General features: G+C 32.4%; 1 protein-coding gene across 2 annotated transcripts; it reads right to left on the minus strand.

Annotated features, from left to right (window-relative positions):
* Positions 1–605: 605 nt before the first annotated feature.
* On the minus strand, positions 606–9,924 carry LOC123885368 (DNA mismatch repair protein MSH7). Of its 2 annotated transcripts, XM_045934642.1 has the most exons (18): positions 9,426–9,924; positions 8,495–8,638; positions 7,041–7,587; positions 6,816–6,911; positions 6,652–6,707; positions 6,362–6,428; positions 5,686–5,781; positions 5,424–5,555; positions 5,275–5,308; positions 5,144–5,191; positions 4,241–4,437; positions 4,025–4,151; positions 3,654–3,931; positions 3,018–3,212; positions 2,185–2,592; positions 1,907–2,003; positions 1,569–1,696; positions 606–1,341 (listed from the first exon to the last, which is right to left on the minus strand). In XM_045934642.1, exons 1-18 carry the CDS (start codon positions 9,719–9,721, stop codon positions 865–867), a joined length of 3,423 nt encoding a protein of 1,140 aa, XP_045790598.1. In that variant the 5' UTR covers positions 9,722–9,924; the 3' UTR covers positions 606–864. The 2 variants fall into 2 exon arrangements, with proteins under 2 accessions (XP_045790598.1, XP_045790599.1); XM_045934643.1 differs by lacking the exon at positions 8,495–8,638 and having other exon boundaries at positions 9,426–9,880.
* Between the last annotated feature and the right edge of the window lie 5,300 nt (positions 9,925–15,224).

A 15,224-nucleotide genomic window follows, 5' to 3' on the forward strand; every position in this document is an offset into this window, starting at 1 on the left:
TGTTTTATACCGTGCATAAGTTTTTATTTATTTTTATAATTGGTTCAATATGTTTCATCACGTATCATTTGATTTAATGATAAAAACGACTATACAGTTGATTAATCCCGTAAAAAAATTATAAAGTTAACCAACTGGTTTTTTCTTTTGCAAGGTACTAGCACAAACTATTAATTTTGGTAGAACATTTTTCTAGATGGATTTACCTCAAGAATTTATTTTGCGTGTAAATTTTTCCTATTTTTATTCTTTAAATTTGTGTTAAGTTTAAGTGCTTTTAAATAAAATTTGCTTGTTAAAAAAAATGCCAACTAGATAAAAGTTTTTTTAAAAGTTAAAGCAAAATATTTTTAAAGGTACAATGGTCTGCACCCCCTGCTTGAGGTTCCTAGATACGCCACTGATTGTTATAAGTTGTACTTCTATGTCCCCTGCCTAGAAATGCATGAATTTGTATGTTTATAACAAAGTTTAACTTGATTTGAAATTTGAAAAATCGAATATGTAATTTAACCTTTTGAATGGTTAAATATAACTTTCAATAACATACATAGAAAATAGAAATGAAGTTTAGTTATGCATTGTTGACATTTTTAAACATAAAAGATTAAAATCTATTTGAAATTTTAAATTAAGTTAAAAGAGCTCTAATGTTGCCTAAATAGTATCATGATCTTACTTGATCCTATTGTAGTATAACCACAATTTAATATTGTTCAACTTTCTTCCAAACAAAAGAATAAACAAGAAACTGCTACCCAAAATGAAAGCAAGTGTTGTTTAATCACTAAGGAAATAACTATAAATTTACAAGAAGTGTTGTAAAAGTAAGATAAGTAGCACTACCTGCTTCACTCTACATCTCTATTTGCCCGATTTAAACGAAGTTTTCAGTTCATACTGCAAACAGACTAATGTATCCATAACATCATCATCGAGAGATTCACAATCCTCGATTTGTGCCATAGACATCAATGTCTTCAACCATTCTTCATGAAGAGTTGAAAACTCTGATCTCTGTTCACTTGACCTGAAGTTTTTTCCAATTGATTTTTTCATTTGTTGGCTTGCCTTTGAAGCAATGTTTACAGTTTTTTCTGGGATTCCAGCCATGAGCGCAACCTGTAATCCGTAGCTTTCGGGACATGCTCCAGAGGCAAGACGATATAGGAAGACTAGCTCCTGATCTTGTTTGGAAAAGGTATCAGATTTTGACTTGAAAGCACAGGCCATGTGTTGCATTGTAACACGCGGATGAGAGGCAAATTCTTTTGTTAGCGGATGGTAATGTGTTGCGAATAGCAAGCGACAGTTAACCTTTTCAATCAGATGCCGGAATACCTGTGCACATCCATAGAATTATTAAGATCCTAACTAACATTGCTTTACCATGAATGGGGAAAAGTTACAGGATAACGAACAATACTAAATATAATCCTATGATGCAAGAGTGCTTAAATTGAGTATGTCCACCTCATAGTAAGCATAGAACCATTGTACTCAAGAATAGAACAAAAAATATCGTTTAAGAGAAAGACAAAGAAGAATAGTAAAGAGTAGAGTCTCACAGCATATGCAATGGCATAGCCATCAAAAGTGCTTGTTCCCCGACCCAATTCATCAAGGATAACAAGAGAATCTTGAGTAGCATTCTGAAGCACCGATGCAGTTTCTGTACACTCAATAAAGAAGGTACCTAAAAACAAACCAAAGTTTGTTGGAATTAGTAATCCATAAATTCATGACATAAACTGCATTAGTATACGTGGATATTTTTTAGGACAACAATCCTGAATTTCCAAGAGCTTAAAACTCTATTGGAAGCATAGTCGGTAGGTAACACCCCTCTAATGTACATACATGCCATGCAACCATAAAGCACATTTGCTGTTGTTAGAGTACTTACTCTCGCCTGCCATGATTCTATCTGTGGCTCCAAGCCGTGTGAAGATGATATCCACAACTGAGAGAACACAATTTTCGCACGGCACATAGCAGCCTAACTGCAATTACATCACAGGCATTATATCAAGGCATCAGAACAATCTAAGAAAGATGTGTTGAAGCTTTTTTTTCATTGTATCCAAAGCTTGGATTAATTGACATCATATAGTTTAAGAAAATTAGCTGCTCATCGGAGATATCAAAGTTAAAATATCTGGTAGAATGAAGAAGAATGAGAACCTGGGCCATGATAACAGCTAGACAGGTAGCACGTAAAAGTGTTGATTTTCCACCCATGTTTGGGCCTGTCAGAAGCAAAGTACGAGGATGGTTCCCGTCTTCATTCTCACCAAGGATCATATCATTTGGAACGGGCTCACGGCCAGTCTCTCCAAGGGCAAATGGATGCCATAGCCCCTTCATTTTGAGCACAGGCACTCCACTATCTTTATTGGTACTTTGTGATGTTGGCACTATGACAGGCCTAGACATAGTTCCACTTGAAAAGCTAGAAGTAACAGCAAAAGATCTTAGTACGTCAATGCAATTGATGGCATGAACAACTTCAAACCATTGAGCAGCTTTCTCCAAAAATAATTCAGCAAGTATTGTGAGTGTTTCAGCATCTGTATCTGTAACATCATGATTCTGGCACCAAATATAAGGTCAGTCAGACATATACACAAGTGAAACATTATATTCTATCTGTCACCCTTATAACAAAACAATTCTAAAAGAGAATACATTTGACAAACTAGAAATACATCTTTAACTAGAAGTGACTGTTGTGACGAATAAAATACTTCAGTGTTAGGTATTTATTAAACTGTTAAATAAATTGTTAAGAATTCCAATTTCCAGATATGACAGTAAGCTGTGACCAACATCTAATGGTTTATATCCTAATTTACAAATGGCATAAGAGCACATCCAGTGATATAAATTCCACATTCACAATTTTAATAAAATGAAATATAGAGGCATAAACAAGGAAGAAAAATACTAATAAAATGAAATATGCGGAAGTAGTTTCAGTTCTGATGATTTGAAATTGTAACAAGGAAGAAAAATACTTGGTAATTTGGGAAGTCACTATCTACAGCTGCTTCAAACTGAGTAAGAAATTGATCGAGCCCTTCGCTGCCATTCAGAACTGGAAGTTTAAAAACTTTGGTCAAGGATGATATTAGAGGCTGCTCTTTCTGTAGTAGAAGCAACAAACTCAAAGTAGTCCGAAGGCCTTTCACAAGTGACCCAAAAACTTTCACCTGTATGTATTTACATTCAAAATTATTTATATGCACCAAATAACAAAAAAGCCATTCAATGATCATTCTACAGCCTTCAGAACATTTTTCCTAAACATATTGATAGATTACTCAACCTGGAAAACTAAGTTTGCACAATCAATAAGAACAGATTATTTTAAATTATAGCTTAGGTAAATTTCTCCAGTACCAATTTCAGTGTTAATATAGATTGCCATATGAATTTCCTTCATAACACTACAGTCTCCAAATTTCATTCTCCATAACATGAAATATGCAACTAAACCATGTAATGACATGCATTACAGTCAATATGTTTTCTTTGCCATTCAAATAAGTTGATTTCATTCAAAACAAGAATGTGAGATATTGTTCAGAAATTATAGAAAGAACAAATTAGCAATCCTCTACAATTTTCGCATAAGAAATAGTAGAACCCACCCTCTGTTTCAATATTTTCTTCACCAACAAGGGCAGTAAGACAGGGCTTGATACTTTTAGGCTGGACTTTGTTCGGCCAATTAATAGTTCCAAATCTGGAAGCTTGCGAAGATGTTGTGCAATATGAGACACAATTTCAGGGGAAGCTATTAGATGATCTACCACATCAAGCCTATTATTAATTCCTTCAGCATCTTTCAGTGGACAGCAGATCCAGTTCCTAAGAAGCCTCTTTCCAGATGAAGTAACGCAGTTATCAAGATACTTGTACAAGGTACCTGAAACTCAAGCAGAACAGACTTTTTCATACTGAAACTTGCAATGAAAATAAGATAGAAGGTTAAGACTGCTCAAATAGAACAAGCACTTGCCTGATTTTCCACCATCGTCGCTATTGCCAAAGATTTCTAGATTTATATAAGTTGGACCATCCATTTTGAGGCAACCCTTATAAACCTGGTACGGATATATGTCCCCATTCTGTAGGATCTCATCTAGCTGTATGAAAAGTAGAACAGATTATTCATCATAAAAAACATAGTTGCACGCTGCTCAAGAAGGGCACCATACTAAACACAAAATTATACCATCAATCTATTTAGATGACCTATTAGTCCACCAAGAGCAGACAAAGTGATTTCACGATGAATCACTTTGGTCAGCACATGATCCAGTGAATTAGCTGAACCCTTGAAGTATCCCTTTGAGTGAATTAAATCACTAATTTCCGAGTTCACCAAGTCGGTGATCGACCGCATAGGAGTCAATTGTAGTGTTGTGGAGCCTGCAAGTGGAGCAGAAACCAACAGTGAGGTCAAAGTATGTTTTTTTTATAAAAAAAAAACTTTTAAAATGACACGCTACAATAACTTGGTATTAAGTAAAAATATGATTGCAACATAGTGGAAAAATTTGGCAACTCTTCTAAATCATTCCCCATGCAACTTGTTTTAAACTATTCACATGATTAATGCAAAAGACATGCACAATCTATTTAATCTGTTTTCACTAGAAGAACGTATCATCAGTAATTCAACAGATAAAACAGAATATGAAAAATGTGCAGATGTTTACAGTTAGCAGGTTCATTACAAAAAGGAATATAATACCATATCAACTTAATTTCAAAAGGGAACAGGTAGCCTGAATTCCTATTAAAGTAAGAAACCACTTTGTTGTATAGGTATTTCCAGATATCATAGAGATGCAGGACAGGTATTAGTTGACTAGGTCCTTCATAGAGCACATTCTGTATTTTAAGTCAAAGCAGAACTAAAAGCACCAATGAAAAGCATACAATAACTGGGCAGCCCAAAATGTGTTCTTAATTGTTATACAAAACTGTGCAAAACTATTACTTTCCTAACCTTGATATTTGCATACCACTTCCAAAACAAAGCATAATAAAGTAGAAACACATTTAAAATTCTATAATACTTTCAAAACCATGCTAGTGTATTCCTAAACTGCAAGGAAGCATAACAACTCACCATTTAAAGAGAATTTTCTAAATGCTTTCTGAGCTTCTTTGGACACCCCTGTAAAAATTGTTATTACTATTAAGAAATAATCCTATACAATATACAGAATTGAAGTGTATTAAAGCAATAAGATTGTTCACCTCTGCTTTCATATATAATTTCCTTCGGTGACACCTAAAAATTGCATCCACACAAGCAAATTAGCTAACATTTTGACAAATTAAATGATTAACCATAGAAACTAAATACAAAAACAGGAACCAGTAAAGGAATGCTATTTTGAGCATACTTGCATCAATAAAGCCCCCAAAGCAGAACAGGACGCATCATCATCAATAGAACCAACCCATAACCTAAGACGGGCACAATCAACAAAAGCAAATCCATATGATACTGAACCATTATCCGAGCCATTGTTTTCCTGAAGGAAATATACAGTTCATTGTCACCTTAACAATCCAAAATATTAACATTTATAATCATTATACATTGCAAATACTTACAATAGCACATGAAAAATAAACAATTCAATAACAGTCAGAAGTGAGAACCTCTTTTATTGCAAGAAGATGGTTTGCATCAGGGCCAATATTACCATCCACATTGGTAGATGGGGTGACTACCTGAACTAATTTTCTTAGAATAACCTGCGATCAAGCAGCAAGAGTCAGACCGTGCAAAAAATGCATCAGATAAAAAGAATTAAGGACACCAGCTAAAATAGTATACTGATTGGAACCATCTAGTATAGAAGAAGAAAGAAGCAAGTATGAATGATGCACTCTGACTGAGGCTATTCGAGAGAACTTGATCTCTCCCTTGTCCCAATCTGATTCACCAATTGAATTCCCTTCTCCTATTGGCAACATGCCTTGTTTATTTCTTCTAACTAACACAACCTGAGCAACTAACTAATCTTCATAAGTAACAGTAACATAACAGACCTAACATTTACAGGGAGTTGTAATAATTTAGCCAACCAGAAAAGGCCCAATTTCAAATGACAACTCCATGTCCTATCATGTTCACTGTTTGCAAGATCAATTAGAATCTTCCTAAAAAGCTGTCTATCATATACGGTTAAAAGAATTATAACCAAAAATGAAAGACAACTTCGGAAAGTTAACTGATGAAATAGAGACCTGGAATAATCTCTCCCATAAAAATATAGGAAGATGAAAACTCGCCAAGCACAGTCAAATAAGACCGTAAAAGCAGAAAACTTACAGAATTAGCTCCTCTTGCTTTTGCTTCTTCAGATGTCTCCAATTGCTCCACTCGCCCAACCTTATATCTTCACAGTTAAAAAATTCATACTGAGTATCCAACAATTTACTAGGAAACCACGAACACTGCGTAAATTTATAAGTGAGATTCAAAGTATACACAAAATCATCTAAATTTATTAGTGCGATAATCAATTATTAGCAAAGATCATTTATATGATACACGAAATCTGCACTTAGTATAAAAAAGTAATTCTATCAACTACAAAACTAAATCCATTCTATCCTTACCCACGAGCAACCAGATTTTTAACAGCATCATCAATCCCGCTTTCAGATATACCAACCTGAGCCAACAAATACAAACAATTCACATTAAGAAACAAACACAAAAAATGGGTCAAGAACCACAAAAGTATAAATTTGAATAACCACAACTATAAATAAGAAATCACCTGCCGACATTTTCCCACACCACTCATTGTTATTTTCCAATCAAGCTCCTTATGGCCAATTTCAGCATCCATTTCATAAAGCTCATAAAATTTTCCCTGTGTTGAGGATTTTTATTTTAGGCACATTAACTAAAGGTTATGTATAAAAAATACTAGTAATAAATAAATATACACAGGTATGTAAAGGAATAAAATATCAATGTTCAAAGTGCTTGATTCACTAACCACTTTAAAGAATAACACAACATCCATATATTTGCATTTAACACTCCAATACTGTTTCTGTGATGCTGTCATTTTCTTCATAACCTCTGGAGGTATATAAAGTGTTGTCCTGTCATATAAAGAATCATTGGGCCTTCTTCCATTTGCATCCCTTATTCGAGAAGGATCAAGCCACTCAAACTTGCTAGCAACTTCTAACTCCTTCTTAGTCATGTCTAGTGTCAATGAATCATCAAGAAATCTGACTCGTTTGCCAGAATCCCGCAAGGAAGAAAGTTTGGTCCCATCCTCTCGACTTCGCTTTACATTAGAAGTAAGAGGCTGCACCCCTGGGGTTTCTGGTCCAGTAATATCATCGTCATTTTCAACCAGGAACATATTTTCACGGTTAACCTTTTCCTTAAAATTTACAGCATTGTCTTTCGCTTTCACCACAGGTTTATAAGCTGCTGCTTCTTCTTTCTGCAGTCTTTTCAGGTTAGTATCAGTAAATATAGTTGATGATGGAGATGGTTTGGAGAAGCTATCATGATTTGATGACTGGCTCCTGCAAAAAATTGCACGTAAGAACATTCTAGCATCTAATAAATACCACATTTCATTATGATTCAGTGACAGTGGCAGCTTCAGTTTCAACTCTGCATTTGAACTATATCATTTTAATCAGAACTTCCTATCTTTCTAAACAATCATTCTGATAAGATAATTTGAAATTTCAAAATGTCTAGGCCTGTTTGGATTGACTTATTTGAGTTTAGCTACTGGCATAAGTACCTATGAGATTGTTTGGACGAGCTTAAGGATGAGATGTCCTTAAACTGTTTTCAGCTTATTTTCATAAGCTCTTCAAGATAACTTGTATAAAAACAATTTGACTTTATTTTATCTTTTGTAATAAAAATACCTTATACAAAAGAACTTATATGATAAATGTTTACGCTGTAAGCTTTTAATCAAGTTGTTTATCCAAACAGGTAGCTAATTGTGCTTCTATACTGTTTCAAATCGACCTAGAACGTTGTAACAATTTCATTGAACTCTCAACTCTGTATAGTTTCTAATCAAAGATCATTTAAACATCAAGCTTAGTGAAATTTTCTTGGCATTATTTTCAAATAAATCATCAAAACAAATTGCATTGGTGCTTATTCTTCGGCATGAATGAAACCGAAAGCAATAACAGAAAATATTGAAATCTCATGAACTAAGAATTCCATTTTTCAACCAACTTGGGTTGGTGCATCGGTATTGGCTTGGGACCTGGGAGTGTGCTCCTCTTGAGGTTTGAGGTTCGATTCTCTCTTGTGCCAATTTGGGTGGGTTAAATTAGCTTCTTCAAAAAAAAAAAGAATTCCATTTTTCCGCATTTCATGAACATAAACCCTAGCATACTGATTCGCATAATAAGAGAAAACAAATAAAAATTAGAAAGAACAAACTAAAACGATGTGAACCTCTGGTTAACATTGTCTTTCGCTTTCACCACAGGTTTAAAAGCTGCTGCTTCTTCTTTCTGCAGTCCTTTCCGGGTAGTATCAGTAAATATAGCTGATGATGGAGATGGTTTGGAGAAGCTATCATGATTTGATGACTGGCTCCTGCAAAAATTTGCACGTGAGAACATTCTACTAGCATCTAATAAACAGCACATTTCATTATGATTCAGTGGCAGCTTCAGTTTCAACTCAACATTTCAACTATATCATTTTAATCAAGAACTTCCTAACTTGCTAAACAATCATATTCTGATACGATAATTTCAAATTTCAAAATGTCTATGCCTGTTTGGGTTTAGTTACTACTGGCATAAGTACCTATGAAATTTATTGGGCGAGCTTAAGGAAACAACTTATGACATGTCCTTAAACTGTTTTCAGCTTATTTTCATAAGCTCTTCGCGATAACTTATGATAAAAGCTTATAGCTTATATAAAAACAATTTGACTTCATTTTATCTTTTGTAATGAAATTAGCTTATACATAAGCACTTATATGATAAACTTTTAGGCTTATAAGCATTTAATCAAGTTGCTTATCCAAACAGATACATAATTGTCATATAGTTTCAAATCAACCTAGAACGTTGTAACAATTTCACCGAACTCTAAACTCTGTATAGTTTCTAATCAAAGATCATTTTAAACATCAAGCTTCAGTGAAATTTTCTTCACATTATTTTCCAATAAATCATCTAAACAAATTTCATCGGTGCTTATTCTTAGGCATAAATGAAAACAAAATCAATAACAGAAAAAATTGAAATCTCAAGACCTAAGAAGTAATCACATTCCGTTCTTCCACATTTCATGAACAAAAACCCTAGCATATGGATTCGCATAATAAGAGAAATCAAAACAAAAATTACAAAATTAGAACGATACGAACCTCTGGTTAACTTTATCGCCATCATCGACCTTGATAAATTTATGCATGATACTCTCAAACAAACCGCCGGTGTTCGTGTTTGACGCGAAGTTCGCCGGTAAAACCTTACGAGGCACTTTCTCCGGCGGTGTGTCTGTTCCTCTGACGTCATCTGCCGGCGGTGGTGGATTGACGACTGTCTTGATATTACAGTCGGTTTGCTGAAACGACGGAACGGAGGATTGTGCGCCGCCGGAAGTGCGATTTTCCGGCGAGGTTTTGTGGAAGAATGAGAGAATCGATTTTTGGCGATTCATGTTTACTTGGTGTTCGGAAAAGAGAGAGAAAGAGAAAGGGATTTTGTGATGTAATAAACGGCTACGATTTCAGAATACGAGTTTCGAAGCGATGAGGAAGTTTTTAGCGCCAAGAACCAAAAATATTTTAGCGCTGAAAAAAGCTATTGAATTGAATTGAAGATTGAGAATAGTAGCCAATGTGTTTTGAAAGTTGGACATGCAATTTGCAACATCTCTCGTCTTGGCTTATTAATTGGTTCGATAATTTTTTATTTTTTAGCAAAATTGGTTCAATAGGTCAGGTTTAATCTAGATTAAATCACAATTAAATTTGATGACAGATAGAAAAGGTAAATAGATATTAATAAAAAATGGTCATGCTAACTAGTGTCTCGGAGCACTAGTTAAGGAACTAAAAAGGGAAAGAAAAAAAAATCGCATTGAAAAAATAAAAATGTAAATTTTTAAGATGTTAACTTCACAAATTTCAAGATAATAGTTACCTTAACCAATGTCCCGGGAACATCGGTTAGCATTTTCCATAAAAAAATTGAAGAAAATTATCAAATAATTAAACCTGGTTCATTTCAATATTACAATTTTTATCTCTATATGTATTTCAATTTTGCAATTTAGAATATCAATATAACATTTACTTATTTATTTATTCATTTATTCATTGATGATAATGAAGGTCAGAGCCTAAAAATTTTAAAATTTTAAATATAAATCATTCTAGAGGTAATTATCCCCAATTTGTTGGCTAACAATAATTTTTTTTTTTTCAAGTAGCCTAATGGCTAGAAAAATCACCTTAAAGGTGAATAAGTGTGGAGTGCTCCAGATTCGAACCCGAGCTCTTGCACATATAGTGCGATATCCCTACCAACTGAGTTAAGCTCACAGGACGGCTAACAATAAATCTTTAATGGCTTAATTAGTCTATTGGTCCCTTAAAACATTTTAGGTTTTACAATGGTCCCTTAAAGAAAAAAAGGTCCGGATTGGTCCCTTAAAGAAAAAAAAGCCCGGATTGGTCCCTTAAAGACATATATTTTTGTCATAATGGTCCTTTCCGTTAAATTTTAACTCCAAATATAACAAAAAATTCCAATGGTTAAAATTACACTTAATGACATCCACAATCCAGTCTACTAAAATTAACGTTTTTTGTAAAAAATTGACGGAAAAGACCAATTGAGAAACAAATGTGTCTTTAAGGGACCAATCCTGACATTTTTTTCTTTAAGGGACCATTGTGAAACCTAAAATATCTTTGAGGGACCAAAAGACTAATTAAGCCATCTATAATCTAAAAGACTAAGATGAGATTGACAATGTAATTATAAAAGTAAATTCATGATATACATATACAGTGCACTCAATACTCACCAAGGCATCTGCACACCTTGTGGAGTCTCTATAATAAGCATGAATCTCTTAATTACCTCCAATCTCCACATCCAGCTGTATTGTGATCCTTACAAGTTACAACCACCCTTCGTATTGAGTTTCACAAATCTACCACCCAGTGAATACCATCCTATATATGTAAGAACACACTTCGAATTTCTCATCATCCCATTCGCTCGCCTAGCTTGGTAATAATTCTCCACTCTTATTGCACATGTTGCACCGGATGTAAAGGTCGCATAAAACTACTCTCATGCATTTTTTTAATGTGATTAAGTGAAGAATCTCAAGTTTGAACCCACCTACTACATATTACAATGTTCTTACCAACTGAATTATGCTTATGAGGACAAATTTATTTTATTTTTTTTCTTACTAATATACATTTATTTATTGACCTTCAGCCCACTTAACTAATTCATTAACCGCAATTAATAAGTTTTAGTAAATGATATTAATTTTATCATCAAAATTAACCTAACTAATCATTTTTTTACGAACTGCGCACAATCCCCAAAGAAGACGTTTTTTATGAGTAAAGATCCTCGCCATTTTTTATAATTTCCATTTCCTCCATTACCATTTTCTTTTTAATATTTTGGGGTATAAAAGATGCTCTCTATTTTATATAATTTTCATTTCCTCCATTACAAAAGTTTTTTAACATTCTACTCTTCTGTTATAGTCTCATAGTTGTAAAACTTTAAGGAAAAAAAAACTCTTTTGTTATAGTCTCATAGTAAAACTTTGAAGAAAAAAAAAAGGAAATAAGAAATATGTTTGTATTTTGGATCGTTTCAACAATGCCGTGAATGAGTAGCACAAATGGTGATGAGACAGGAACCAAATGGGCTTTCTTAATTGCTGCTTCGAGATGATTTTCAAATTATAGGCATCAAGCTTATGTATGCCATTTTTATCATGTGTTAAAAGATGATAGTCTAAGTAGGAGGGTTTCACAGGTATTCGAGAGTAGCGATTGCATAGGACACCACAATTTTAGGGGCAACAATTTTTTTCACTTCGTGTGTGTTTATGTGCGTGCGTGCAATCGCGTTTGCGTGCGTCGGTGTGTTTAATATAAATTAAAAAAAAAAAGAAAGTAAAAAAAAAAAAAAGAACAAAAAAAAAAAAAATTAAATTTTAAAATAAACTTAGACTCTTATGATCTTGATATATAATGAAATCTATTTGAAAAATTAAAAGTTATCAGAGGGATTTTAACAACTGAAAGTATAACCTTTAACTTTTCTTTCACGTTATATATTTTTATATGACTTATAAAATAAATGGGGCACCAAAATTATAACTTTCATAAGGCACCTAAAATTTCAGGGACATGCACAGCTCTAGGTCTAAGGGGTGAGAACATAATTGTGATGATGTATGATGGTATCGCCTTCAACGATAAAAAACTCATTTCATGGCTATATATATAATAGACCATATGACCCAGATGTTTATGCAAGCGTTCCTAAGGTATATTTATTTTATATGGTTTTCACAAGGTATATATATATATATATATACTTATATATTTATTTTATATGATTCATATTCGTGATTCAATAAATCAGAAAATTATTATTTTTAATTATTATTTTATATGGCTTTCCTAAGGTATATAATCTTTTATATTTATTTATATGGTTTAGGATTACACCGGGAATGATGCAAATGTTCAAATTATTTTCTCAATAATTAGAGGAGATGAAACTTATTTATCTAGAGGGAGTAGCAAAGTACTGAAAACGGGACCAAAAGATACAATTTTCATTTATATATCCGGACATGGTGGCCATCACAAAATAGGTTAGTAACATTTTTCCTATCATTATTTTTAATTTAAATATATTTTTCCTAAAAACGGGACCCAGAGATACAATTTTTATTTATATTTTTTATTTTTATATTTATTTACTTAGTGTGTGTTTATGTGCATGCGTGCAATCGCGTGTGCGTGCGTCCGTGTGTTTAAAATAAATAAATAAATAAAATAATTATTAAATTAAATTTTAAAATAAACTTAGACTCTTATGATCTTGATAGTGAAATCTATTTGAAGAAGGTATATATCCTTATATCTTTTATATGATTCATATTCGTGATTCAAATAAATCAAAAAATTATCTTTTATATTTAATATGTTTTCCCCAATGCGAAAATATTGAAGAGTATATACATAACAAAAATATTGAAGTGTAGTTATAAAAAAAATAAAAAAATATTGAAGAGTAAAAGAGATAAAATTAAATTGTTGAAAATAAAGAGCATTTAATCTTTATTTATGTCACCTTTTTTAGGGATAAAATTATAGCCTTTAGATTAAATGCAATCAATGGTTAAGATTTGGCAATTGACCCTAACCCTAGAAAAAATAGGAGTGAAATATATTCATACTCAACACCTATTTATGTTATAAACGTCTGTAGTAGTTCTATAAATAAAATAATAATAATAATAAACGTGTGTAATTAATCTCTATAGTAGTTCTATAAATAAAATAATAAATATACCTTAGACCTATTTATGTTATAAACGTCTGTAGTAGTTCTATAAATAAAATAATAATAATAATAATAATAATAATAATAATAATAATAAACGTGTGCAATCGCGCGTGCGTGCGTCCGTGTGTTTAATACATCGTGCGTGCGTCCGTGTGTTTAATATAAATTAAATAATTATTAAATTAAATTTTAAAATAAACTTAGACTCTTATGATCTTGATATATAATGAAATCTATTTGAAAAATTAAAAGTTATCAGAGGGATTTTAACAACTGAAAGTATAACCTTTAACTTTTCTTTCACGTTATATATTTTTATATGACTTATAAAATAAATGGGGCACCAAAATTATAACTTGCATAGGCACCTAAAATTTCAGGGACAGCTCTAGGTCTAAGGGGTGAGAACATAATTGTGATGATGTATGATGATATCGCCTTCCACGATAAAAAACTCATTTCATGGCTATATATATAATAGACCATATGACCCAGATGTTTATGCAAGCGTTCCTAAGGTATATTTATTTTATATGATTTTCACAAGGTATATATATATATACTTATATATTTATTTTATATGATTCATATTCGTGATTCAATAAATCAGAAAATTATTATTTTTAATTATTATTTTATATGGCTTTTCCTAAGGTATATAATCTTTTATATTTATTTATATGGTTTAGGATTACACCGGGAATGATGCAAATGTTCAAATTATTTTCTCAATACTTAGAGGAGATGAAACTTATTTATCTAGAGGGAGTAGCAAAGTACTGAAAACGGGACCAAAATATACAATTTTCATTTATATATCCGGACATGGTGGCCATCACAAAATAGGTTAGTAACATTTTTCCTATCATTATTTTTAATTTAAATATATTTTTCCTAAAAACGGGACCCAGAGATACAATTTTTATTTATATTTTTTATATTTATTTACTTAGTGTGTATTTATGTGCATGCGTGCAATCGCGTGTGCGTGCGTCCGTGTGTTTAATATGTTTTCCCCAATGTATATAATCTTTTATATTTATTTTATATGGTTTAGGATTACACCGCGAAGTATGCAAATGTTCAAAATATTTTCTCAATACTAAGAGGAGATGGAACTTATTTATCTAGAGGGAGTGACAAATTGCTGAAAACGGGACCCGAAGATACAATTTTCATTTATATATATCCAGCCATGATAGCGATCGCTATCATTAATTTTTATTGAAATATATTTTTGTCACAGACAATTAGTTTCATTCCACAGAAGGTTGATGAACAGAAGCCAACATATTAGAAGAACTAGTTTCTTTTCCAAACAAATGTAATTCTCATGTGGAAACATTTGTTTGGAAAATAAATTAGTTCTTCTAATACGTTGGCTTCTATTCGTTAGCCTGCTGAGGATGAAACTAATTGTCTATAACCAAAATATATTTCAATAAAAAATAATGATAGGAAAATATGTTACTAACCTATATTGTGATAGCTACCATGACCATATATAAATGAAAATTGTATAATCGGGTCCCATTTTTAGCACTTTGCCACTCCCTCCAGATAAATAAATTCCATCTCCTTTAAGTATTGAGAAAATA

This window comes from Trifolium pratense, linkage group LG5 (genome assembly GCF_020283565.1).
Source record: "Trifolium pratense cultivar HEN17-A07 linkage group LG5, ARS_RC_1.1, whole genome shotgun sequence".
Classification (NCBI taxonomy): domain Eukaryota; kingdom Viridiplantae; phylum Streptophyta; class Magnoliopsida; order Fabales; family Fabaceae; genus Trifolium; species Trifolium pratense.